The sequence below is a fragment of the Medicago truncatula genome, chromosome 5 (assembly GCF_003473485.1).
Source record: "Medicago truncatula cultivar Jemalong A17 chromosome 5, MtrunA17r5.0-ANR, whole genome shotgun sequence".
NCBI classification, from domain to species: Eukaryota; Viridiplantae; Streptophyta; class Magnoliopsida; order Fabales; family Fabaceae; genus Medicago; species Medicago truncatula.
The window spans coordinates 2,724,291-2,748,399 of NC_053046.1; the positions used below are offsets into that span (position 1 = coordinate 2,724,291).

At 34.1% G+C, this 24,109-nt stretch overlaps 1 protein-coding gene across 4 annotated transcripts; it reads left to right on the top strand.

Annotated features, from left to right (window-relative positions):
• Positions 1-787: 787 nt before the first annotated feature.
• Positions 788-23,459, top strand: LOC11429104 (lysine-specific demethylase 5B). Of its 4 annotated transcripts, none has more exons than XM_024784366.2 (33): positions 789-2,317; positions 4,054-4,111; positions 5,362-5,484; positions 6,614-6,671; positions 6,761-6,897; positions 7,387-7,548; positions 7,649-7,735; positions 8,545-8,718; positions 8,968-9,120; positions 9,207-9,398; positions 9,483-9,548; positions 10,124-10,219; positions 12,186-12,272; positions 14,607-14,723; positions 14,804-15,011; positions 15,111-15,175; positions 15,354-15,412; positions 15,501-15,632; positions 15,728-15,878; positions 15,966-16,301; positions 16,925-17,110; positions 17,720-17,781; positions 18,191-18,269; positions 18,726-18,875; positions 18,952-19,085; positions 20,094-20,211; positions 20,306-20,376; positions 20,972-21,116; positions 21,340-21,489; positions 21,630-21,725; positions 21,805-21,900; positions 22,334-22,518; positions 22,923-23,459. In XM_024784366.2, exons 1-33 carry the CDS (start codon positions 987-989, stop codon positions 23,167-23,169), a joined length of 5,511 nt encoding a protein of 1,836 aa, XP_024640134.1. In that variant the 5' UTR covers positions 789-986; the 3' UTR covers positions 23,170-23,459. The 4 variants fall into 4 exon arrangements, with proteins under 4 accessions (XP_024640135.1, XP_024640134.1, XP_003611093.1 ...); XM_003611045.3 differs by having other exon boundaries at positions 987-2,317; positions 16,925-17,098; XM_024784367.2 differs by lacking the exon at positions 8,545-8,718 and having other exon boundaries at positions 788-2,317.
• The last annotated feature ends 650 nt before the right edge of the window (positions 23,460-24,109 follow it).

Genomic DNA, 24,109 nt, shown 5'->3' on the forward strand with positions numbered 1-24,109 from the left:
ATTTATTTTAAGGCTTAATTGCACTTTTGGACCCCTATCTTTCCAAAAGTTGCGGTTATGGACCCCTAACTAATTTAAATACAAAGCAGCCCCCTATGTTTTGATTCTTTGGCAGTTTTGGACCCCCAAGGCAAAAAAAAATAAAATTGACACGTGACACCTCACTTAGGGTGCCACGTCAGCGTTGACCAAGTCAACAATGGACTGGGGGTCAAAAACTGCCAAAGAATCAAAACATAGGGAGCTGTTTTGTATTTAAATTAGTTAGGGGTCCATAACCGCAACTTTTGAAAAGATAGGGGTCCAAAAGTGCAATTAAGCCTTATTTTAATTGATTACTTTAGTATAACCTTAATTTTCTACGCGTTCGTCTTTACATCTTTGACTCGATGAATTATTTTAATTTAACTGATTATTTTGGTATAACCTTAATAGGGTAATTTTCTATGCGTTCGACTTTATGTCTTTGACTCGATGAATTATTTTAAAATCATTAATATTGGAATCTTTATTTTTTTTATTTAAATAAAGAGATAGTATATTAGTTTTAGATTTTTACTAAAAATTAATAATAAAATTATTTTAATTATTTTTCTTTTCATGTTGATAAAATTATTAATGTTTTCTTTGCCACAGCTTTTTAGAGAAAGAAGTAAATTTCTTTCCTTTTGGACAAAAAATGGAAAGTGAATCTAGGCATTAGTACTTGGCATTTCCATATTTACTTATATTTTAATTGAATGGATTGAAATAGAAAAGAAAAGTACAGTTGAATTTACTATTACCACATTCAAAGTCTCCAGCTCTACATTTATCCATACACCCCCCCATTTCCACTCTCATTGACTCTCTTCTCCTTCGTACGGAAAAGGTTCTTCAATCTCTCTCTCTCTCTCTCTGCTATTTACTTCATCATTTTCCTCTATAGTTATTATATCTATCTATGAATTCGCATTAGATTATTCATAACAGTAACAACAACAGTGATGGGAAAAGGAAACCCTAGGTCTGTAGAAAAACGTGTATTAGGTCAAAATCTTCCAATTTCATCTCCAACTATACCTTCAGCACCTGTTTATTATCCAACCGAAGATGAATTCAAAGATCCTTTAGAATTTATTCATAAGATTAGACCTGAAGCTGAACCCTATGGTATTTGTAGAATTGTTCCACCGAATAATTGGAAACCTCCTTTTGCATTGGATCTAGATTCTTTTACTTTTCCGACGAAAACACAGGCGATTCATAAGCTTCAGGTTCGTCCTGCTGCGTGTGATTCGAAGACGTTTGAGTTGGAGTATGGTAGGTTTTTGAGGGATTATTGTGGGAAGAAGGTTAAGAAGAGGGTGGTTTTTGAAGGGGAGGATTTGGATTTGTGTAAGGTGTTTAATGGCGTTAAGAGGTTTGGTGGTTATGATAAGGTTGTTGATGGGAAGAAATGGGGGGAGGTTGCAAGGTTTGTGAGGTGTAATGGGAAGATTTCCGATTGTGCTAAGCATGTTTTGTGTCAGTTGTATAGAGAGCATCTTTATGATTATGAGGTTTTTTGTAATAAGGTTAGTAAAGGTACGAGCACGAGTGGGAGTTGTAAGAGTAAGAGTGATCAAGGGGTGGAGAGTTCGGTGTCTAAGAAGCATCACGGGGTTGTTGATGATATGAAAATTAAGGATTTGAAAGTGAAGGATCGGAAAGTGAAAGATGAAAGCCGTGATCAGATTTGCGAGCAATGTAAAAGTGGGTTGCATGGGGAGGTGATGCTTTTGTGTGATAGGTGTGATAAAGGGTGGCATATTTATTGTCTTTCACCGCCGTTGAAGCAAATTCCGTTGGGAAACTGGTATTGTTTCAATTGTCTGAGTTCGGATAGGGAGAGCTTTGGTTTTGTGCCGGGGAAGCAATATTCGCTGGAAACTTTTAGACGCATTGCAGATAGGTCGAGGAGGAGATGGTTTGGACAGGGACCCGTTTCAAGGGTGCAAATAGAGAAGAAATTCTGGGAGATTGTGGAGGGGTCGGTCGGTGAGGTTGAGGTTATGTATGGAAATGATTTGGATACATCTATCTATGGGAGTGGTTTTCCAAATGAAACCAATCAGAAACAGAAACCACAATCTATTGATGATAAGTTATGGCAAGAATACTCAACTAACCCATGGAATCTGAATAACTTGCCCAAGTTAAAAGGCTCAATGCTTCGAGCTGTTCATCACAATATTACTGGTGTTATGGTACCCTGGCTGTATATTGGAATGCTATTCTCATCCTTCTGTTGGCATTTCGAGGATCACTGCTTTTATTCAATGAATTATCTACACTGGTATGTTTTAATTTTATTTTATCCCTGTTTTCAATTTTTAATTGAATTATTTTCTGTAATATATATTAATCACGAACACCATCAATTCATAATTTAGTTTTTGTTTTATTAAAACCTTTTTCGTCTGGAATATTTGCCTGTTTTCATGTATGTAAAATAGGCAAAATCTAAGTGATGTGGCGGAGGAATCACAGCAATTTATGAAGTGGACATGTTAAATTATTATAACATGATCACATGAGTTAGATTTAGGTAAGACTAGACGGGGTAGAATTAGAAATGACAACATCAGAGAGTTGGGGTAGCACCTATAGTCTAAAAGATGGTAGAGACTAGACTTAGGTGGTTTGGGCATGTAGAGAGAAGACCTGTGGATTCTGTATGAAGGAGAGTAGATCAGATGGAGGAGAGTCAAATCACTAGAGTCAGGGGAAGACCTAGAAAAACTATAAGAGAAACTATTAAGAAGGATCTAGAGATGAATGAGTTGGAGAAAGACAGATAGAACACTATGGCATCGTTTGATTCATGTAGCCGAGCCCACTTAGTGGGATAAGGCTTGGTTGTTTGTTGTTGATCACAGGAGTTAGATTTGGTTATATCTGTGAATTTTTTATTGTGTTTAACTTGTTGGTCGTAGTGTACTTCTGAATTCTGATGTACCACTTGGACTTGCTGTTTCGATAGCATAAGTATTAGGTAACCGACTGGTTAATGAACTTCAGCTCAGGTTGAAACAATTCTACTTAAGGCTTTACTTAAATCCTAGACCCCTGTTAAGACTTTACTTACCTTCTGATTGAACCCCTGACTAATCCGGCCCGTTTCCACCGAGAAACTGATGGGCTAATACAAAAAACTAGCATAAATATAGGCAAAGAAGCACGAAGTCTAAAATATCATGAAATACTCTCCATCTACTAAGCCTAAATCTTACCTTGCATAACATGGGAGCCAAGAAGTAATCTGATGTCTTATATGAAATTGAAAAGGTAGTAGCAGTTCTCCAATTTTTTTTATCCGAACCCCTTCCTCTCGTTCTTGGCTTTGCAACAACGTTGTAACAGTTACTCTTTTGAACATGCCTAATTACACATGGAAAATACAATCTTCCAAAGTTATATAGCAACAAGAAGGTGAATCATCTAATCATCAACTGAAACTTTTATTGAAGTTACATTAATGTCTAGTTTCTGAGTAACCAAAATAGAAAGAAAGAAGCAAATGATTTTTTATGACATCCTTATATCCCCTTTAATTTCAAATTTTTTGTTAGAACTTGGGAGGTTTTCTCCTCCCTCAGAAACATACCATTCTGGTTTAGTTTTGTATTGCTTCTACTGTTCTACATTCTGATGGCAAATTCTACTTATTTAATGACCATTTGGTTAAGATTCCGGCCTCCACAAATGAGAAAATTTAGTTTTCCAAAGCACATTTTAAACAAAGAGACTAGTATAGGACTACTGATATTTTTTCCCCATTGGAAAGCTCAATAGTTTCTGGAGACTCGGATTCATTTTACCAAAGGTTTATATGTGGCTCTCAACTTCTTTTTTACTCTGTTTTTCGTTGGATTTGCTTATCCCTGAGCCCATAATATGGAAATTAACTGCTAGTGTTTGCAATCTGTTCTGGTCTTTAGGTTTTTTTCTAAAATATATTTGGATTCTAGTTACTACTGCCACTTCATTGTATCTGTTTTATAATGTTGATTCTAATTTCTTTTGTTCTAGGGGTGAGCCAAAATGCTGGTACAGTGTTCCTGGTAGTCAAGCCAGGGCATTTGAGAAGGTAGGTCTTGGGCTCTTGTTCTATATGTACACCAATACTTCTTCCAGTTTTTTTCCTACCCAAAAACATGTAATTTTCACTTAAATTTTGTCTGTTTCTTTCAACCTCAAACTTGTCGTATTAAAGGTTTATGTAGTAACCATCCAAATTTATTTTATATAGAACCCCGGCTAGTGTCTTTTTGCACAGACATATATATTCACTCGGTAGCCGTGGGTGCACATGATGCATTTGCATGACTAGCCAAGGAAGTGAAGTAATTAAGATAGAAAGGCAATATTATCTGATGGATTCTACTCATCCATTGAAATAATTTTATTTTTTATTTAGAAGAACAAAACAAGAGTTGGAATAACCACGACATGGTTGACCTCCTCGCTATCAATTTTCCTTCATGGCTTGGAAGATTCTGTGCCAACCACCATAGGCTACAACGCCTATTCTATCCGCCATACGTTGCAACACCCTATTTATATGGAGGAGTTTTGGCCGTCTGCCATAATCTTCCATCCCTTGCCGATACATCATTTAAATCTTACATAATTTTACAATGATATTAAAATTACAGCTGTACAATTACAAATAAGCTAATACAGACAATCAAAATTATTTAAACTTGGACAGCTACATTTTGCCAAAAAAGATTTCTATTGAAAATAAGATGCAGTTATGCTAAATGTGATTGTGAAATTATTTTACCTTACATGTATATAGAAAATGAGCTTTTTTTCTTCCTATTCATGAATCTTTTGATTATCACTGTTCAATACTACAAGGACAACCAAATTTTGTTTTGATTTAATTTTTTGGTAGTACTGCCCATATTTCATTCTATGCGAATTCGTTCCTTTATTTCATGTTATATATTATCTGGACAAAATTCTTTGGGACTATATTTGATCGTATAATGCTCATATACTGGTGGGTTTGTGAGTTTGATTTGAGGAAACATTTTCTCTTTCCATTTCCTGTTTGCACTTTTAATTGCAAATCTCTGACTTTGTTTTCATTTTGTTTCGTGTAGTGAAACCATTTTTGTTTTTGTTTTTGCTGTTCCCTGTAAAATTTTAAAACAGAAAACAAAGTGAAAGGTGTCAGTTTTCTAATTAATTAAAAAAGAAAATAAAAGCAGAAAACAATTTTTGAAACCAAACCGGCCCTGAAGAATGTGTTGACAGTTGAAGTTTGTACGTGTTTGACTGGATAAATGTTTGTTGACCAATGTCATAAAATAATTCATTTCCTTGTAGGTGATGAGAAGCAGCCTTCCTGACCTTTTCGATGCACAGCCTGATCTGCTTTTTCAGCTTGTTACTATGTTAAACCCATCTGTCTTGCAAGAAAATGGAGTTCCTGTCTACAGCACACTTCAGGTTTCATATATCTAGCTCATCATTGGTGAATTTGTAGTTTGCAGTTGTAAATACAAGATTACGTTAAAATCATATAATTAGAAGAAAAATTCATTACACCGATGTAAATTGTACCCCATCGGTCCTTTTTATAAGAAGGAATTGAACAATTTACTTGGTCCTAAACCTAATTATAAGAAACACAGGCAAGTTTTCCGGAGTATTAATTGTTGGAAATTTTATGCACTTTGTTATGTTAACTAGAAATCTACTTATTTCTTGTGTAAGTGGATGTATTTGATAAGTACTGTGGGCATTTTTGTAAAAACATTTATTATCAACTCCTTTAAACATTTGATAAGTACTGTGGGTACATTTATGATCATTTGGTCTTTTGTTCCTCATGAAAAAAGACTTGAGGTAGTATTATATCACATGGTATAGAAATAAGCACTCCACATTTAGTGGACATTTATAATTGAACTTGCGGGAGTATTGTGGGCTGCCATTGTAGTTTATTATAAATTCATTTGCGTTCCAAACTCTTGGGAAAAACCAAAGTCCCCCATCGAATAGATATTACTGTTGATAAAAGTTTATAAAGAGGAGACACTCCTCACCTTATAAGCTGGTTTTGTAAGGATGAGTTAGGCCCCAATTTCAACATGGTATCAGAGGCTATCGATCGGGCCACCCACCAGTTATATACATGCACCAAGCCCCATAGTGCTGGGCGTGAGGGGGTGTATTGGGAAATACCCAAGTCCCAGATTGGATAAATATGACTCTTGATAAGAGTTTATAAGGAGGAGGCACTCCTCACCTTATAAGCCGGTTTTGTAAGGATGAGTTAGGCCCCAATTTCAACACAAACTTATGATAGCTCCTTTTCACCGTACTTCGTTGCATGCTTACATACAAATTCATTCACGGTCCAAACTTATGATAGCTCCTTTTCTCTGTACTTCGTTGCATGTTTAATTACAAATTCATTTGCGGTCCAAACTTATGATAGTTCCTTTTCACTGTACTTCGTTGCATGTTCTCCAGGAAATCTATACTGCAGCTCTACTGCTTTTATTTCTCATCATCTCCTCTTTCGATGTATTAAGTCGTTGGCATGTTTCTTTTGATTGTTAATGTTCTCCAGGAGCCTGGAAATTTTGTTATTACTTTCCCCAGAGCTTACCATGGTGGTTTCAATCTTGGTAAGAAGTTACATTCTGTCTCCATCCAAAATTACCAGCTTAAATACAATCTAAGGTATGTCGTTTGTATTCTTTGTTTGTGTTTTTAGGCCTTAATTGTGCAGAGGCAGTCAATTTTGCTCCAGCTGACTGGCTACCACACGGTACATTTGGAGCTGATCTCTATAAGCGGTATCACAAAACAGCTGTATTGTCTCACGAGGAGCTTCTTTGTGCAGTAGCCCAGGTTTGCACTTGTTTTGAGGATATTGCATTTGTTGAAATGATAATATCTTGATGAGATTTAAAAAACCGAGATGGCCTGTATTATTTATTCATCATGATCACTAAAGGCCATCTTGCTATAGTTCTCTTCTTCTGTCCAATATTTTGCGAAGTTTTTGTTTTCACCATTTCCTTCTACAATTCATCAAACATGGTACCATTTTTATAAATTTTTATAATTATAATGAAATCATACTAGCAAACTGAACTACTCCAACATAAGTGTTTTTAATGTCTCTTTTACACATGTAAAAGAGTATCTGACAGATCACTGCAATCAGTGCTGTGCGTGTTTTTGTGCAAATGTTTTTAAAGAGGATTTCTTATCCTACTCATACTTAAAACAGAGTGCACCAATGCTTTTGTATTATTACTATTATTATTATAGTTTACTAGTTTAGTTTTTGATCAATGTTGCAGACTCTCTTACTTCTTGATTTTCAATGTTCAGTATGGTGATGTTGATAGCAGAGGGTCCTCTTATTTGAAAATGGAATTGCTGAAAATATCAGATAGAGAAAAATCTTGGAGGGAGAAACTTTGGAGAAGTGGTATCGTTAAATCTTCTCGTTTAGCTCCTCGGAAATGTCCCCAATATGTAGGAACTGAAGATGTACGGTTTGTTTTGTAACCTATCACGATTCATATCATAGCATGCAATGATAATTCTTTATTTTGATCTTTTTGGTCTTATTCGCTGTTGTCTTTTATAGGATCCAGCATGCATTATTTGCCAGCAATATCTCTATCTCTCTGCAGTTGTATGCAGTTGCAGGCCATCATCTTTTGTGTGTCTGGAGGTAAATGAGTGTGATTGAGGTTATTGAAGTTGTGTTTAATTGCCATGAAGCATTCATCTTTCTCTATTGCCATCAATGTCAGGATTTTGGAAAAAAGTTTTATATACAAATTGGCATAGAAAATGTATGTGTATCCATTTTTGCTGTTAAGGATGCATATTAGTAGTTTCAACTCGTGATTGGAGGAATGACGTAGATATTTAAGCACCTTTATGAGGGTGCTTGACTGCAGTATTCTCCGCCTTCTGAGATTCTGGTTGTGTGCTTACATCTCATGTAAAATGAGATAAGGGGAATGCACTGCTTGTATTTTTACAAATTTGGTACTAGTGCTGATTAGGACTAATACATCATAGCAAATCGTGGAGTCGATTGCTTAATATAACCAACCCATACTTGCACAAAAATGCTTGGTTGGTGCTGTTGAACTGGTGTCAATCAGGGAAAAATTGTTGTATGACAGATACGTGGATCCCTATTATTTTCTGGATTTGCATAATTAGGAACCTTGTGATTGTTAATATAGATTTACAAACACAAGTATGTTTATAATTCCCAATTAATTAATTTTTCAAGTAAGACTATGAATTTAAAGCAGATAGAAAATTGTCGGATAAGTTTTCTCTAATTGTTTCATTAGAAGAGCGTGTGATTTAAAATTATATACAGCATACCCTAGAAAATGAAACTACTGCCCTTTGTCAATTTTTACAATTATGGTCAAGATTTCTAGGATTTGAATAATCGTGGTTTATTCCCTTACCTATGTTTTCCATTTTATAGACTGAATTCAGTTTTCTCTTGTGTAGCACTGGGAACACCTTTGTGAGTGCAAAACTGCTAAACTTCGTCTTCTCTACCGTCATTCTCTTGGTGAATTGTATGACTTGGCATTTTCTATTGACAAATATACTTCTGAAGAAAAAGCTGAGAGTAGAAATGTAAAAAGGCAGTCTTCATGTCTGAGTGCTTTGACAAAAAAGGTCATATATATGCAAATCCCCACACCAAATTACAATAATGTTTACACTTAGATTTATCTTTCTGAAAATCAAAAGATTCAATGTCCTTCTGCTTCTATATCTTTGACCATGCTGCTCTTCTGTTAGTGCTATACGGTGACACTGTTAAATTTTATGGAATAATAATATAATGATGGCATTGTTATGGATATATACATGTATTTATTAAAAAAAGGTACTATAGTCTCTGAGACTCCTAGTTCTGTACAGGTGAATGGTAGCTCCATTACTTTCACCCAACTTGCTACAGAATGGCTTCTGCAATCTAGTACTATTCTTCAGAATGTTTTTGTGACTGATGCATCTATTACCGCACTAAGGAAAGCTGAACAGTTTCTTTGGGCTGGTTCCGAGATGGATTCTGTGAGTTCTAGTTATGTCTTTTGTAGGTGTGTCAATTAAAACATTCTGCACTTCACTACTAAATTCCACTTTGTTTTGGGATGTAGGTTCGGGATATGGTAAAGAGTTTGACTGAAGCTCAGAAATGGGCAGAAGGGATAAAAGATTGTGTGACAAAAATTGAGTTGTGGTTGAGTCATCGGGACTCAAGTTTAAAGAAAGTTAATTTAGAATACGTTGAAGAGTTTCTGAGATTTAACCCTGTACCATGCAATGAGCCCCATTATCATAAACTGAAGGTGCTTTGACAATAAAATGTTATGTTGTTTTGATGGTTGCAATTAACTGTCATTTATTTATCGTTTTAACTTGTTCTGCTGCAGGAATATGCTGAAGAAGCAAGATCGTTACTTCAGGAGATTGAGACTGCTTTGTCAATGTGCTCCAACGTACTTTTTCTTTCTTTCTTTTTATTTTATAATATATATAAAAAGTGATTCTGTGATATAATTTTTGTTAAAACTTCTTTGAGAGGTTACTTTTTTTAGGCTATTATAAAAGCATTAAACAAATTTAGTTTATTATTATTACTTTTATTTATTTTCCCCCTTCAATAGTCTTGCATAGTTCTTGCAAATCGTTTTTTAGATGCTATATTAACTATAGGAAATTTGTATTACTATTTTTTTAGTAGAAAGTGACTCTGGTAAAGTTGTTTTTAGAGCTTCTTATAGAGGCTACAATTTTAGCCTATAAGAAAAGCTTTAGAACAGTGTTTCTTTTGTTTGGTTTTTCCCCCACAAAATTCTTATAAATTTTTTAAAAGATTATTTTAACCAAATAGCTATTTTTCTCAAACAAAAAAGCAGAAGAATTTGGTCCTTATATTTTGTGAATATATATTTTTTTGGTAAATATATCGGATAAGCATTTTTTCTTGCTAGCATTATGAAATTTGATGATAATATGATATCTTGATTCTTCTTTCCGGTCCATTCAATTTGATTGATATAATTTGTTTCAGATATCTGAGTTGGAACTTCTATACTCTAGAGCTCGTGGCTTACCCATCTACGTGAAAGAGACTAAAAAATTAAAAGGGAAAATTTCATCAACCAAGGTAGATGTTGCCGGACATATTAGTTTGATGGTTTTTTTGTACCCTTGTAATTCTATGATTAATGTTCAATTTCTTTTGCTGATGTTTGGTAATGGAATCACTTATTTCTCTCAAAATGATTTATTCTTTTTTATTTTATTTTTTATAATAAGAATGCCTTTAAAATCACGACACCAATCCCTTCACCCCATAATGTATAACCTTTCGTAGGTATAGCTTTGAATGAAGCACGCGGTGGCACCGTCACACCATGATATTCTATGTTTCCAAACACACATTTAGAGGTTAGGAAATAGTTGATGCACTTTTTATAGTGTGTGTTAACTTGAAATAGCCAGAAAAAACCATCTTTACCCTCCAATATTTTACACATTCCCTACTCGCCATAAACCCTAAACCCAAAAGGAAGAAAAAGGAATGACCTGCTTTTGGTTTAGAACAGAGATTGCAGCTGACTGTTCATTTTTCTGTTGTATATTTCTGTGATTAAATACAGTGCAGGAATGCATTTGCTTAGAACACTAGGAAAAGGCTTTCTTATGTATGAAATTAAATCCGAGCTGGAAAGTTGCTGCTGCTAGTTTAGATGTTGTTAATAATGAAAACAATCTAGAAGTGTCAATGTGCCATAGCTATTTCTGGTAATAAGCGACACATCTCTGATTGTCATGCCAGGTTAGTTTGTACCCATTGATATTGTTCATCCCTATGATATGAAGATGGTGAGGATGAGTCTCTGAATTCTCCTGTTAACAGAAAATAGCACTTCAAGAAATAAAGACTTGAAATTTCTGTAAATTATGGTGGCCTGAAAGATAAAAGGATTGACTAAATGTGGTGATGAAGCTTTTGCACTAGAAGAGAACTTGTTATTTTTTCAAGACTAGACATATTTTTTGTAACCAAGCACCTGAGGAGATATTTGCGCATCTTCACCTGGATATCTTGCATTGCCTTGATACAGATTATTTACCTTTGAGAAGGTGTGGATCAATATTGAAACCTTTAGATTCACCTCAAAGTAGTTGAATTCCCTCAAAACATTACATTCCCTCAAAACATTCCCCCATCCAAACACACTATTATAGATCTTTAACCAAGGTGTTTGGGAGTAGGGACTAGATTAGACGGTTTTAAAGGCATGAGTTCATATTGAGGAGGCTTTTATGTCATCCTCCTGTTTTAAATAATTATATTGGGAAAAACCCAATTCCTACATAAAAAGGAATATGACTCTTGATAAGAGTTTATAAAGAGTGGCATCGCTCATCTTACAAGCTTGTTTTGTAAGGATGAGTTAGGCCTAATATCAAAACCTAATTGGTATCAGAACCTTTTGATCGGGCCACCCATCATTTATATAAACGCATCAAGCCCAACAGTGCTTGGTGTGAGGGGGTGTATTAGGAAAAAACCAAGTGCACATAGAAAGGATATGGCTCCTGATAAGAATTTATAGAGTGGCACCCCTCACCATACAAGCTGGTTTTGTAAGGATGAGTCAGGCCCATATCAAAACCTAACACACACACACACACACACGTGTGTGTGTGTGTATTTTGTTCTTTATCTTTACAGTTCATTAATAGAATAAAACAATATTGCTTATAAGAGAGCAAGAAATCACCTCCATAAATGTAAGGCAACAATAATATCAGGATTGCTTCCTTTCCCCATAAATGGGCTTAACTATTGAAAAAATACAAAGGTACATTCTATCCCACAAAAGACGAGAGGATCGAACAAGTGACTAAGAAAGAGTTCATCTGATTTGTATATATCTTTGTTTGCATGACTTTACCTCTATTACATAGTACAATCTTAAGGTTTGAATAATGTTCTTAACTGCCTCTCTTTTTGTACTTGGGAAGTTGCTTACTATAGGGTCTAAGCTTGCTGATTAATTCAGTGTATTACTTTTTATATCACTCATGAATTTTTTTTTTTTTTTTTTTATATCAATCAGACATGGATGGATAGTGTCAGAAATTGCATCTCAGCTAGAGATCCTGCTGAATTAGACGTTGATGTTCTCTACAAGTTAAAATCAGAGGTAAGAAAAACACTGAAAATGGGGTACATTTAAGCTGGCCTTTTTAATTTCACAATACTTGTTCCTGTTAATATAAAGTTTGCTGTATGTTTAGTTGTTGGTGCAAATGTCAACAAAAGCTTAAGTTCATGTGTGACAGCTAGCAGTTGCATTTGTGTTTTATATAATAATATAAAATGAAATTGTTGAGAAAGAGATAAATGAAATATGAGGACCAGATATTGTGCACATAATTATATTTATAAGATTACCGTTATCTTATTTATATAAACTATATTAACCAGATATTGTGCAGCCATAGCTATGCTGTTTTGCATTATTTCTAACTTCCCCTCAAGCTGGAGCATTTGATTATATGCACCAAGCTTGTTACATATATAGCTTATATGAGGACCCCTTATATATTTAACAAACACCTGTCAATTAGAGTAAGTTAGGGTAAACTTTTTCGTGAAGCACTTATGAAAAATGAAATATTAAAAGAATCTTACAAGATAGAATGAATGAATGAGTTTCCAAACAATAATTTTTTGTTTAATTCGAAATTATTTTTTGCCTCAGTTCTTTCAGAAACGCTCATTTAATTTCGTTGTTTGGTTTACGGTCGAGCATGTCTTTCTCTTCTTAGATGTCAAGAGCAAATTTCCTTCTCCATAAATGTCTACAAGTACTCTGCTGTTAGTGGAGAGCTATAAATTTATTTTAATTGAGAAGCTTTTATATAAGTTAGAAGTTAATTAAAGCTGGGCCGTAATCTTTTGAACTGATAAAGTCAGTGGTGACATCTCTCTCAAATCTGACACGTCGCGTATTCTATCTGTATGTGCTTATTGTGACTTGATTTGATGTAACATGAAGTGTAGTTTGATTATAAAAAATCAGCGTCTTCTCCCTAACACCATTAAGAAAAAAGTGTCTTCTCCGTAATTGTCCCAAATATAGGCTCCTGAAGTATGTTGAGCCAAGATGAGCACACCAATAGCTGACACCATGGCTTGATATTATGCTTCTGCACTTGATCTTGCAACGACTTTTCTCTCTCTGACTTATCTATGATATAAGGTAGGGTTGCTCCCAATGTCTATATAATCCCAGCTGTGAAAGTGCCTCAAAATTGAAGAAATTGGAATTCTGGAAGCTGAAAATCGGTTTCAGGGCACGGTGGCCGATTTTGACCTGTTTTATTTGAGCTTCAGGTTCGGCAAAAATCGGTGGCCAATTTGGAGCATTTGGTGGCCGATTTTGACAGCAGGAAATAAAACAGAAACGTATTTTCGGGCCTAGATTTGTTCCAAGTTTATTGAGGATTCTTTTACTATAAATATAGACATTGTATCAGTGTAAACCTTGAGATAGAGGGAGCAAACACTAGGGTTTGAGGGATGATTCACCTTGGGAAACACCATTAGGATTGAGTCTCTTGGTTACGGGAAGAGATTGGTAGAATTAGGCGGGTGATTTATTCTTGTAACCCATTGATATCTCTTTTGTAAGATTACTCATCATATAGTGAAACGGAGGGCTGCTCTCTCCCCCAGACTAGGTCAATTTGGACCGAACTGGGTCAACAAATTCTTTTGTGTTCTCTCTTCCTTTTTCTTTCGCTGTTTTCTACTTTTGGCTTGTGTTTATAATTGTTCCATACACTTTGTTTTGGTTGCTTGATTATCCCTTGCTATACACATCAAGTTTGTTATTGGTGTGATTTTTTCATCAAATTCGCAACAATCCCCATAAATTGATCTCATTTCTTATGATATACATGGAAATATGGAAGCCAATATGTACTCCCTAGGGGCAAACTAAATTGCTCTTAGGATACAATTTTAGATATTTTAAGATACTTTTCATATACTCTAACAGTGACATAATATAAATATAAGGGTTAATGGTGCTTTACCCCCTGTAATATAGGTCATATCCGGTTTTCTCCCTGTAAAATATTTTTTTTATTTACCCCCTGTAAAATATCTTTTTTTTTGGAATACCCCCTAATAGGTCATAAAAAAACGAAAAATATCTGCACAAAAAAAAAAATCGTTTTTTCATGACCTATTAGGGGGTATTCTAAAAAAAAAAAAAAAAAAATTTTACAGGGGTGAAAACCGGAAATGACCTATATTACAGGGGGCAAAACACCTTTAGCCCTAAATATAATTATGTGCACAAATCATGTATTATTGAGTCTGTTTGACATTCATTGAATCCTTTTGTCTTTTTATTTCATGGAATAATTAGACTGTGTGCGTAATGTCATGATTCTCAGACATGCTCATGTATCATGCATCAAATGAGTCACTTAAGGATTAAATATGATATTCTTGGGTTCAATAGATTGCAGATCTTCAAGTTCAACTCCCAGAGATAGATGCCCTTCAGAATCTATTAAATCAGGCAGAATCTTGTAGTTCCCAATGTCGTTGCATGTTAGAAGGTCCTATGAATCTCAAGGTTTGCATCTGTATCTTCATCTTGTTTCATTTTCTGCGAGGGTTAAAAAACATAGCTTGATTAACTATGGAAATATGCAGAATGTTGGTTTGCTTCTTAAGGAATGGGACAGTTTTACAGTTGATGTACCACAGTTGAGGCTACTAAGGAATTACCATTCAGATGCTGTGTTATGGGTTTCTCACTTTAATGATGTTTTAGGGAGAGTTCACAGACAGGAAGATCAGCATAATCCAGTTGATGAATTGAAGAGCATTCTTGAAGAAGGTTTATCTTTGAAAATTCAAGGTATTGTGGATCATTTTAGTCTGGATCTTTCGAATGCCCGTGCAATTGTTTATTTTCTTGTCAATTTACAGTTCTTAAGGTTTCACTTATGCTTTACAGTTGACGAGTTGCCTATAGTTAAGATTGAGCTGAAGAAGGCTAGTTGCCGACAGAAAGCTTTGAAGGTAAAATTATTGTTCCTACTGGTGCTTTTCGTTCACATCGCTCTTTATTTCTTTTAAAAAAGCTATTGATAGATAAGGGCTTCCTAGTATACAGAGGCTAGCCTATTTTGTAATATTAAATGCTCAAGCAATTCTTACAACATTGAGAACTGAATGAAACCACGTGAAATTGGTACAGGCACATGATTCTAAGATGCCCCTCGAATCCATTCAGCAACTGCTAAAGGAGGCCGCCATGTAATTTTTGCTTCCTTTTCCTTGTTTTAATTGGCTTATTCTTATATTTATTTTATTCAACTTCTTGCTTTTGTTATTGATTCTTAAGGCTAGAAATTGAGGGAGAGAAACAATTCATCAGTCTGTCTTGTGTGCTTGGTGTCGCCATGCGTTGGGAGGAAAGGGCTGGAGCGATTCTTTCAGCTGAGGCTTCTATTTCTGACTTTGAGGACATGATAAGGTTCAACAGTTTTTGAGATGCGTATTTTATCTTTAGTAACTTTGACAAGCTTATTTTGGCTGATGATATTTTGTGCATATGCTGGTGTTTTGCAGAGCTTCAGAAAATATATTTGTAATTCTTGCTTCACTTGATGATGTTAACAAAGCGTTATTAGAAGCTAATTCCTGGTTAAGGAATTCAAAGCCATATTTAGCCTCTTCTAATTGTGTGTCAAACTCTGTGCGGAAAGTTGAGGACTTGCAGGTTCATGTTTTGTCCTGTTTGTTTTACACTTTTTCCTTTGCTGCAAATATATACAGTAAATATGACAATTTGATTTTCTTCTTTTAGTTGTTGGTTTCTCAATCAAAGCATCTTAAAGTATCTTTGGAAGAAAGAAGGACACTTGAATTAGTTTTGAATGACTGCAAAAAATGGGAGTGTGAAGCACGTTCTTTACTTGATGATGGGCGGTGCTTATTTGAATTGGATACCACTGTTCATGGGATAAGCAGTGGTTTATTGTTTAAAGTGGAAGATTTGATTGCAAGAATCCAGTCCGCCATAACATCTGGTGTATCTCTTGGTTTTGACTTCAATGACATTTCAAAACTTCAAGCATCTTGTTCTACACTGGAGTGGTGCAAAAGAGCCCTATGTTTCTGCAATCATTCTCCTTGTTTAGAGGTTACTGTTTCTCTATACTAAGTCATATTTTATGTTCCCAAATATTGTATTTGCACAGAGCTGCGGCTCTACCCACCCCTCTCTGTTTGACTATGCTGCTTGCACTTTCTTCCAACAATACCTCTCGACACTGGTTATATAGCTTCATTCATTATACCTGGTTTCATGCTCCATATAATGTCAGTTTTACCTTGTTGGGATTCAATGAGAGTGACACCATACTGTGTAGCCATAATCTCTGTTTTTTCTTATGGATCACTGCTTGATGAATTTGTTTTCCTTCTGGAAGTTTTTTTTTTAAAATTTCTTTTTATTTATTTTTTATTTATTTATTTCTCTCTCACTTCTAAAATATACATAGCAAGCAATATATTTTATTGTGATTGGATTAGGTGTCTGGCATCTATTTGGTGTACAACACATGTACTTTTTACTGGACTTGATCTTTGTTTCATTCCATTTAATTTAATGTCTCTGCTTTGTTCTTTATTGAGCGAGATTCCTTATGCTCCTTATCTGTGTAGTTTTTTCTCGTCATCTTACTGAATTTCTTCTTTTTTAAAGAATTGCATATGTTTTTCTTAGTACCTATTATTTATAAGAGGTGGTTGCCAATCCTGCAGGATGTTTTGGAAGTTGTGAAAGGCCTATCTCATTCCTCTGTTTCTGGTGCTCTATTGAAAGTACTGGTTGATGGGGTTGAATGGCTTAGGAGAGCGTTAGAGGGGATTTCTAGACCTTGCAGTTCTAGAAGATTTAAACTGACTGATATTGAAGATATTCTTACTGATTATCAGGCACGCTTTTGTGTAATTTTCTGTTTAATTTTTTATATAGCGCCTTATTATGTTCTATTTATTCATTGGTAGAAGAGGAATAACACTTGCGTAATAATTTTAAGCTTGTAAATATATATCCTTGATAGGTATTTGACCCTTTTTTAGGGGTAAAAAGAAAGGAAGTGTATAATAGTAAATGAAGTTGTGGACAATATTATAAGGAGAAATGTGGTTTTAATTTTTCAGTTGGTTTTGGATAAACATTATGACAAGGCGAGTTGGGGTTTCTTAAATTGAGTTATTGACAGAAAGTATTATAGTGCTAAAGCCTAGATGTAGGTATACTTCATGCTGCATCTCAAACCGACTTTTTACCAGGCTTAGTTTTTTTGGAAAATTTCTAATTTGCAACCATATGTTTGTGCAAAAGTTTCAAAAAGCTTATATCAATGAGCATCATCCTCAATTAAATTTACAAATACTTTTATCGATCCATTACAACTAGGCTGAATAATTGATTCAGAGACTTTTGAGGGGACATAAGGTTCAAGAGAAAACTTCTTAGCAAGTTCTTAATTATAGTACTTGATTAAAACTGTTTTGCTATCAACAGCTTACATCTATAACTTATATCTGCAGGCTACTAAAATGACCTTTACGGAAGTAAATTGTCAACTTGAGGAAGCCATTGGAAAACATAGGTATGTCTTATTTGTTGGTTGTAGAATTAAGATAATATGTGATGTTGGTGTAATTAGTTTCAATCTTCTAAATGGAAATTCATCCTTCTTTTGGTGTTTTTTAGATGTCTCTTCAACTATCATTGCCTTGTAAGGTCTTCTTTCTTCATCATGGGTTTCAATCAAATTCCTGGGTAGTTAGGTTTTACACTTCTATATTTTTTGTAACTTATTATTGAGGCCATGCTCTAAAGATTTTATGCCTTCTAATAGTTCTTTCTGATGTTTGTTTAGTTTTCTGTCTAAGCCATCTTGATCTGGAATATATTGCCTGTGTACATCATTATCAATTAATTCAATGAAGATTTGTGCTTTTCTAATTTTTGTGTTTTAAATATTTGACATACCTATGTAATGTATTTGATTTTAGGTCGTGGCAAGAGCAAGTGCGGCAATTTTTTAACCTAAGTTCTAGGGATCGAACTTGGTCATCATTATTGCAGCTCAAGGTATATTTTCTAAATGTACCAATTGATTGATTTAGGGTGCATTGCATATCTATAACCTATTTTTTGGGTCGTTATGTTGCTATGACATTTCTAAAAAGTGGCAGTCATTGTAAAAAGCTTCCTTCTAATTTCATGTGAATTTTTAGAGTTATAGTTCTCTTTCTTCACTTTATCTCATTCAGGAATTACCTTAAAAGCCTTAAGATTTGTGATATTAACTTCTCTTTCTTCACTTTATATCATGTGTGCGTGAGTTTCATTTTATTCTCCATTCACTATATGTTAACATTGGGATATCAGGCTTATTTGTTTAGTCAGGTATTTGAAATTCAAATATTAGAAGTGAAAGCTTTCATAACTATCATGAAGCCTATTGTAGTTTGTGCTTTATTTAGTAGGACATGACATATCCCTGGCTCACATGCATAGTGCTTACATTTATTTGCTTAAACTCAGGAGCGTGGAGACACCATTGCCTTTAGTTGCTCAGAACTTGAATTAATATTATCTGAAGTTGAAAAGGTGGAAAATTGGATGAAAAAATGCATGGATAATATTGGAGCTTTATTCCAAAAAGAAAATTCGCTGCTTCATGCACTGCAGAAGGTTTTGATTTTGACATTTTTTCCTGTGGTCCATTTGCATATTAAGTACACTTAGGACTTTGCGTGATGATTTTCAGGTAAAACAGAATCTAGATAGATCACTGTACATATACGGAAAGTTGCAAAATCAGAAGGAACCGAACCTATGTAACTGCTGCTTTGTTGACTCTGATGACCAGAAATTTCTTACTTGTTCTACTTGTATGGACTGGTAAAGTACCTATTACCTTGTTTCTAGATAATTTCTATGGTACCTTTCAACTTTTACTAGTTTACGTACCAAAAGTCAGATCACATATCATTTAATAAAGGCATCTAATCTGACTTACTCCATTTAGTACTAAAACTTTTGTAGTTTGGTGTCTAACTACCTTAAAATCTTTTCTTTTAATTTCTTTCCATTTAATTTTTTTTTTCATTTCATAACTGTAAATTATTTAGGTTGTGTTCGTGTGAAAATTCAGCTGCGGTTTATCTAAACAGTTTGTATTCGATACTCCATCCGTTTCAAAATGATTGTCGCTTTAGCCAATTGCATACAGATTAAGGAATGAAATAAAGTAGTCAAACGTCATAGCAATTTTACCAAATTATCCTAATCAACTATTGGTTTGTTTTTCATTAAAGAAAAAATAATACTTTGGAAGTAGTGTAACATAGTTTTAATTGAAGGGTACAATTGAAAAGAAAAAGTTATTATTGCATTGGAAAGTGAAAGTGACATTCATTTTGAAACAAGTTTTTTTGGTTAAAACGACACTCATTTTGAAACGGAGGGAGTATAATTTTAATATAATCACGTTAATTAAACTTAAAAATTTGTAATAATCAATTTCAGATTATTAATAATAATAATAATAATATTACATTAATATGAATTAAAAATATTTTACAGTCGAAGATGAAATTTAATATGTGCAAATTTTAATACTAGTAGAAAGTCAAACAACACGGCTTTCATTAAATGATAACCATTCACCTATTAGTAAAATAAAAATCAACAGTACCAAAATATTTTTAACATTTAAGCTTTACATAGATGGATGGTTTTATTACTTTGGTGTCTTCGCAAAGAACAAAATGAAGATTGGATCCTACTCTTCATTTTTATATAAATTCATTGTTCTTTTGGTTCCTTTATGAATGGTTTACTTTAATTTATGTTTTCCGTGCTTCAATATTTTGCAAATAAACTTTGATTTATCTTTTATATGAACAGCTATCACTTGCGGTGCATTGGACTAACATCAAAAGACGCTGGCCTCAGAAATTATAAGTGCTCTTACTGTGAAATTTTGAAGGCGAAATCTCAATATTCAAATGGAAGTTCCCTCCTGGTAGGATATTATGTCTCATTATTATTGTAGTTCAGTAGTTTCTTTTCTTTTGCGGAAACACATATTGTCTTACTATTTTTTTTGGTTTATGCAGAGGTTTGAGAAGCATATTGAATTGAACATTCTTGTCAAACTTCTTTCTGATGCTGAACATTTCTGTCTGTGGTAATATATGATTCTCATAAAATCTTTATTTGCTTCTTGGATTATTGACTTATTGGCATTAATTTTTTTGATACAATTTATTGTTACTCTGCTGAGGCCAAGGCCAAATTTGGATAAGCTTCTAGCTTACACAAGTTTTTTTTTAATTGCAATTAGTAGTTTCAAACTCAATGAGAAAGCCTTGTAAGTTCTTAGGTGTTTACGGAGAAGTTAAATGATAGAGCTTATGATTCAAATGGGGTTTAGAAGTTGATTTCAACTTATGAGAGAATCTTTTATGTAGAATACTCATGGTTACTGCAAGGTTTTTTCAGCTTTTTATTTTCTAGGGATTTTTTTTTTAATTTTTTTTTAATTTTTTATAAAAAAAGAAGAGGGAAGATGGAATTATTATTAATAGTGGTGGCACTAATGATAATTTTACATCAGTCCTTGATGGGATTTGAACACAGTCCCTTGAAGTTACAATGTCTTGGGTTTTGGTTCTAGTCTGCTCTTATGTTCCAGTTTTTGGTGAATTTTTCATATGAGCGATTAGTTTATTTGTAACATGCTATAACCTGCAATTCATTTATTTGTGTATCTTGTATATCAGGATTGACGAAAAATATCTTCTGAACCAACTTATTGAGAAGGCCTTTGCATGCAAATCTGGATTGAGAGAAATAGTGAACCTTTCTTCAGCTTATGTCAACGAAGATATTACCATCATCTCTGAAAAATTGACCATTGCTATAAAGGCAGGTTATTTATTTTTGACAGTTTATTTTCTTTAACGATTTCAACTATCTATGTAGAAAATGTTGTATGTTGTATTATTCTTGGATATGCTGTCTGAATCCTCTATACCCTGCGATAATGTTGTGTTACTATTGAAAATGATTTTGATCTTATTTTTCTCAACTGGAACACATGGTCGTTAAATTGTGGTGGTTTTGCTTATTGAATATGTTTTATATGTAGGCTAGCAAAGTGGCTGGTGTCTATGATCAAGGTGATAAATGTGACCTTGAGCTGGCATTAGCAAAATACTTGTGGAAAATTCAAGTCAATATATTATTAAGTGGTGTACAAAAGCCCAGTATTGAACAGATTCAGAAACATCTGAAAGAGGTATACCATGTTGTCCAAGTTTTTATGTTTTTTGCTTGGCAAGAACAGGATGTAGCCTGTCCCGTTATTTTATTTCAAGTACTTTATTTCTTTTATAACATTTATTGCCAATAAAACTGAAAGGTCCAAGTACATGGCAGGGTATGTCTATGGAAATATCACCCAAAGATCACTACATGCTGAAACTTACAAATATGAATTGCTTGGTCATGCACTGGGTAGAAATAGCCAAAAAGGTTCGGAGCGTACTATTGTCATAATCCGCATCCTTTCTCTCTCCATTCCAGATTTTAACTATTTATATATCATGGACAGGCATCAAATGATTCAGGAGCACATAGCCTAGATAAAGTATATGAACTTTTAGCGGAAGGTGAAAACTTGCCTGTTGATGTAAATGAGGAACTCAGGGTAAGTGGCTATCATTTCTATCAAGTGTAAGTGGGTTTGAACTGACCACTAAATCTGGTCAACCTTATGATCCGTCGTAAAAAACTAGTTTGGTTTGGGTGGTTGGTTAACTTCAAGTGATACGGGGATGTACGCAATCTAGGTCGAGTCTTGAGTCAATTTAAATCCTCAAACCTGACCCAACTTATAAATTTTAAATTTTTCTCTTGATTTTTTTTTTTATAGCTTTTCAATTTTAATTTTTTAAAAAATTGAAAGATATCTTGAGCTGATAACCCAACCCGAAGCTTTTCTTAATGGATCTCAACCCATTTTCTCCCAAACGGAACCCAACCTGCTTACACCCTGAGTCATTATTGTATGATTGAAATGTCATTTATTTACATGTTTTTGACGTGACGCCCTAATCAAGTATTGTTTTTATTCATAACAGATGTTAAGAGCTCGATGCATGCTTTACTGCATTTGTCGAACGCCCTTTGATCCCGGAAGGATGATTGCGTGTTATCAATGTAGTGAGTGGTATCACTTTGATTGTATGAAATTATCATGCACGCAAGATATGTACATTTGCCCTGCGTGTATCCCGTGTACAACATTGCCTACTAACCATGACAGGTTAGATTATTGCACGCTCCTCTAATTAGTTAAAGAGTTACTATTGTATGTTTTCGTTAGGGCTTTTAATTTTGTTTTGCTCGAGATTTACTTTTTAGCAAGCATGTCCCACGGAATACTAGTTTTCATGTCTGGATTACCAGCAGAAAGACTCGTTCCATTGTAGAAATTGTGAATAAATGTTTAATAAAATTTGTTAGTTAACAGCTGGTGTACCTTCTTATATGCCACTCTGTATGGTGGTGAATGTTATCAGGCATTGATTTACATTTTTATGTATAACCTTCATTCCCTGTTTAAATTTTTCTATGTTGTATTTCAACCATCTACTAGAGCTGTCATTTATTAGCATCAATTTGCTTACTGTTTGGTACTTCTTAATGATTATAGTTTATGTTTTGCAGATTAACTAGTGGGAAACTTGAGGAGCCTAAAACCCCTTCTCCCAGGCATACAAACCCTAGAAAGAAACAGAAGAGGGATGTGCCGAGTCACACTTGCATCATGTTTGCATCTAGGAATGAAGATGGTAGTAATTTTAGGTATCCCAATGGGATAGAATGTCTAAGGTGGAGAAATCGAAAGCCGTTTAGAAGAGCAACTAGGAGACGTGTTGAACTGCAAAGTCTTTCTCCATTTCTATATGCATAAAAAGATAATGCATAGTAGGTAGTCATTGGTCATTACATTGATTCAATTGATTATTATTTTGTTGTCTCGGTCATTCTTAATGGGAAATTTTCATCTTTCATCCTTGTCATTGTAAGCCATCTATTTGCACGTCACACCATCTGAAATAATTAGGATGAAGATGGAGTCAATTTAGGTAGTCAACTCTAACTTTATAAAGGTGACAGAAGTAGGAAGGATTTTGGTATATTTAGTTGGATAAAATAGTGTTAAGAATCATTCATTCAAATTAAGAGTTTTAAGCATGTACAGCCCATTCTGTCAAAACTCCTAACAAAAGACTATTTTGTTTTCTAACTTTAATTATTATTATTTGATATTTGAAATAAAAATATGTACTTTTAATTAACTTTTAAAGTATCTCCTAAAAAAAAATTGTGATGCTAGTATTTTTGTATTTTGAAAAATTACTAGCTTTTGAAGTAAAACTAAACTACTATTTATTCCCCATATTTTGTAAAAGTATTTTTGTTGTACCTAGCATATGTGTTAATTTTAACTTGTTTGTAAGATGATAAACTTTTGAAGTTGGTCAGTGTAAACAAAAATGGGTGCCCCTAATATGGACCTCAATTTAAAAGGACCATTGGTGCACCTCAACAACTTACTTGCTATAGCAGGTTACGATTAGTAGAGCTGCAAACATATGAGACCGATTGCATTTTGTACTGTATCAACAGAAAACGTTGAGTCTTTTTTATAATTCTTCTTACAAGGAAAGACTTATGATTTTTTTTTTTTTTAGGGAAGGAAAGACTTATAAGCTTTTAATAATTATTTAATAGAAAAAATAAAATTAAAATATTGTAAATAATAATACTATAGATGCAAAGAGACCACTAGAGGAAACGGTGGTGATCATGTTTTCACCACTAAACCACCTCGCAAGTAATACGGGGAC